Source organism: Anopheles moucheti, chromosome 2, assembly GCF_943734755.1.
Source record: "Anopheles moucheti chromosome 2, idAnoMoucSN_F20_07, whole genome shotgun sequence".
NCBI classification, from domain to species: domain Eukaryota; kingdom Metazoa; phylum Arthropoda; class Insecta; order Diptera; family Culicidae; genus Anopheles; species Anopheles moucheti.
The window spans coordinates 45,566,727-45,570,565 of NC_069140.1; the positions used below are offsets into that span (position 1 = coordinate 45,566,727).

Consider the following 3,839-nt stretch of genomic DNA (forward strand, 5'->3'; position numbering starts at 1 on the left):
AAAAAAACACCATTCAAACTGGTCAACTGGTATTTGATGTAGGTTTAGTGGCATCGTTGCGATAAGATTAGACATTCTCTGCCAACAAACTTCAGCATAACGTTAACTGACCGTACGCGTTACGAGTGGTTGTCTGTCTGTGTGCATTAGTGTGGCGAGCGAACGCGGCTTGTATTCACTCGACCAGGGCAGTCAGTGTGTTTCGGAATCTCCTCCTCAATTGTGCACCAATACGAAACGATCCGCAATGATCGGAATGATGGCCCAAGAACGAAAAGAAAAATTCTTAACAACGGAACTGGTAAACAAAATCATTCAATCGAATGACGATCTGAAAGACTTTCGGGTAGTGTCCGATGGTGACTGTGCACTGACTACCCCGCAAGGTTTGGACGGATTCATGTCGGTCATACACCGGCTAACATTAAACCTTACCCATTCCACCACCGGGTAAATGCACGTAAAAGTGATAGGAGCTTCGCATTTTAGTGTAGTAAATTTATCCTAGTTTCTCTTACCGATTCCAGCGCTACCAGATGCCTTACCGTGATGGTGAAGGTGATGAAAGGTGATGATGATTTCCGCAAGAAATCACTCGGACTCGTACTGTTCCCGAACGAGATAAACGTTTATTCCGCGGTGATACCGGCATTCGAGCAGCTGATAAGCAATGCCAGTGCCCAGCTCGATCTTCGAACACTCTGTCCGCGGATTTATATTGCTGAGGCTGGCGTGAAATATCCCAGCTACAGCGAGCAGGAAGAAACGTTCCTGGTGATGGAAGACGTTTCGGCAAGAGGATTCGTCCCGGGGCCACGGCTTAACCTCGACCAACCGCATCTGGAGCTGATGGCACGCAAGATAGCACAGTTTCACGCATGCTCCTATGCGCTACGGATCGGTGGCCACTCGGAGATACTGCACAACTTGGTGACACGGATCATTCCACTTAACTTTCTGCAGGACGGTAAAATCTTTTTCGAAAGTTATGACATCGTGTTTAAGGTCGTTTTCGAGCGACTGTTTGCCTACTTTGACAAGAAACCGGAGTTGCTCGAACCGGAACGTGTACGGGACCGCGTACAAACCTTACGGTGCCGCTATGGGGTAACTCCCTCGGAATTGATGCAACGGTGTCTCGAGCGGGACGATATCTATTCGGTGATTCTACACGGCGACTACAATCGCAACAACGTGCTGTTCCGCTACGCCGACGGTACACCGCAAGATGTAATGCTTATTGATTTTCAGGAAAATCGATATGGCTCACCCGCACTCGATCTGTCGTTCTTCATGTACATGAACATGCCACCGGAAGCATGGGCTAATGGAGGCTGGGAGCATTTGCTAACCGTATACCACCAGGAATTGATACGATGTCTGTGTGACATTGTAAAAATACAGCCAGATGATCTGATCTTACAACCGTACAGGTAACATTAGAGAATTTGTGATTGATTGTGCGACGAGCCTAAAGGTATGCAATGTATGCCCATAATGTGTCAAAATATCTCTGCATTTTGCATATTTTTAGGCGTTTTCTATCTGCACACTCCAATTCACGGAAATCTTACAAAGCTCGGCCTACTAAATCTTAAGATATACATTTTTCTTCATCCACAGCTTCGATGCAATGAAACAGCATCTGCAAAAGTACTTTATTTATGGTGCAATCATAGCGATCAAATTTCTGCCCTGTATGCTGGCCAACGAGCAGGAGGTGCAGGAGATTGTGCACAATTTCCATACGGATGTTACGGCGGATGCGTTTCGTCAGATTTATTTAGTGGCAGGAGGCGAGACAGTGAACGATAGAATCTCCAAAGTGATGCTACACGCTGCTCAGCAAGGTTATTTGGACATGCTGGTGTGATAAAGAGTCTCGGAGCAAAGTTTAATTTATTCACCCAGTTGATGGACGTTTCACCGTAAAGCATTGGTTTTACAGTGTGCAAAATATCAATACAAATAAATACAAAGCTGTTTTATACACACCATTCCTAAGTGCACTCTACACCGCTCAACAAAATATTAGCAAGCAACGGGCAATTTGTTTTCACCTTCACGATACACTAATCATAAGTATGTACCGCATCACGAAAGGATGAACAAACTCGCAATTGATAAATTTGCTTCCGTGTCGCATCGGATTCGGTGAAAGCATGGCCCCCAAATTTTTCCACCTAGCACCAGCACGGACACTTGCGAAAGGTCTTGGAATTCATAGTGCAATTTATTTGCCGCAATACCTACCAGCTCGGGATCCGTGTCGTTTTCTGGTCGGCTTAAGCGTGTCTTATCACACACTGGTTCCCGGACAGCCCGAACAGCCCCATGTGTGTTCGTGTATGTGTGTCTGTCCAAAGTTTTCTGGCACTCTATTGGGAACGATTGCGCGCTGCATCGGTTGTGTGAAGTTGGAGCGTACTTTTGTGCCATAAGAAATGGCTGCTATAACCTCGTTTATCTCCCTCCGTTGTGCGAACCGTGCAAAGAGACCATTTGTCTGGATGAAGCCCCGTTTGCCTTGCACCAAATCTTTAGGGCGAACCCAAGACAAATTGAAATGGGTCGGGATGTGCTGCGTGACTTTGTTGCGTGTTGGAAGAAAAATTAGATACAGATTTATGTACTCGTTTCAGTGAGATAGCAAAACAAACTACGCTAAATGATTTTTCATAGTCGATATGATTGTTCAGAGCAAGAAATCTTTATGTGCGTAATATGAATGAAATTAATCTAAATGACAAACCGGTTAATTGTTTACAGATTTCATTCAACAGTCTACATATACACCCCGTAGCTTTCGTATCAACGCCAAAATGTATGCAATATATTACACTATTTTATTATTACCGAAATGTTTAGTTTCCAAGTTTTGAATCAAATTGAACCAAATGTAACAAACGTGACCATCGATTAAGGAGGGTAAGCAAGGCACAAGGGACTCTCCATTTTATTAAATCCTACTTTTAACAGTTCTCTCCTTCTGAAACAAATTCCATAAACGACACCAAAGAAAAAGATACACAATTTAAATCTTTTCAATCTCTTTCTAACTCAAACAAGATGTGTGAAAAAAAAAACATCTAAAATATTAAAGACCACAAGTAGCAACCAGAAATAGTTCAGTATTATAATAATCTGCTTGTAATGGAATCGTTTTCATTATTGTTTTTCAGTTTGATCTATGTTTTCTGCACGAAATTGAAAGAGTTATGGTATTTTATACTGTTCACCACATTTCACATTGCACATTTGTTGTGGTTCTAAGGCACAAAACAAATGTGCACAATAAAACGATTATAAAGTCGGAAAGACAACCAGTAAACAGGCACTATAGAAATAGTGAAGCGATTTTTTCTATATTCCCCGTGAAAGAGCAGTAAAGACAGGATAGATGCAATTGCAGGAAATTTATTTCCACCATGAAAAGAACGCATTTTCTCGCCTTCGACCACAACCTTCTGTCCTTGCACGGTCCCCGCTTCTTCCCTGAACTGAAGGAAGAGAGAGCGAGAGAGACAGTGATAATTTGTCACAATCAAACTGCCAACCAGCAGCATCCCTAGCAGCGCCCATAGCCATCCGGAACGTGTCCCTTGCGGAACAGCGTGCAAAAGCGATTATTTATGCACATTGAAAGCTCTTTTTTTCATTTTGTGTGTTTGATTTTTCCACTCAGAGCGCAATAAACGTTCACACCCCTCAGCCGCAGCCTGCCGTTTTGCAAAACGTGATCATAAATGTCGCGAAAACAGTGCAGTGAATGCAATTGCACTGTAGCTTTAACACAGCCAACTGTGCCGTTCGCTTAGCGCAGCACGATCAAACACAAT

General features: G+C 43.3%; 1 protein-coding gene across 1 annotated transcript; it reads left to right on the forward strand.

Moving 5' to 3' along the window:
• Window positions 1-244: 244 nt before the first annotated feature.
• On the forward strand, window positions 245-1,873 carry LOC128298211 (uncharacterized). The gene is made up of 3 exons (XM_053033956.1): window positions 245-450; window positions 528-1,433; window positions 1,624-1,873. Exons 1-3 carry the CDS (start codon window positions 248-250, stop codon window positions 1,871-1,873), a joined length of 1,359 nt encoding a protein of 452 aa, XP_052889916.1. The 5' UTR covers window positions 245-247.
• Window positions 1,874-3,839: the final 1,966 nt, after the last annotated feature.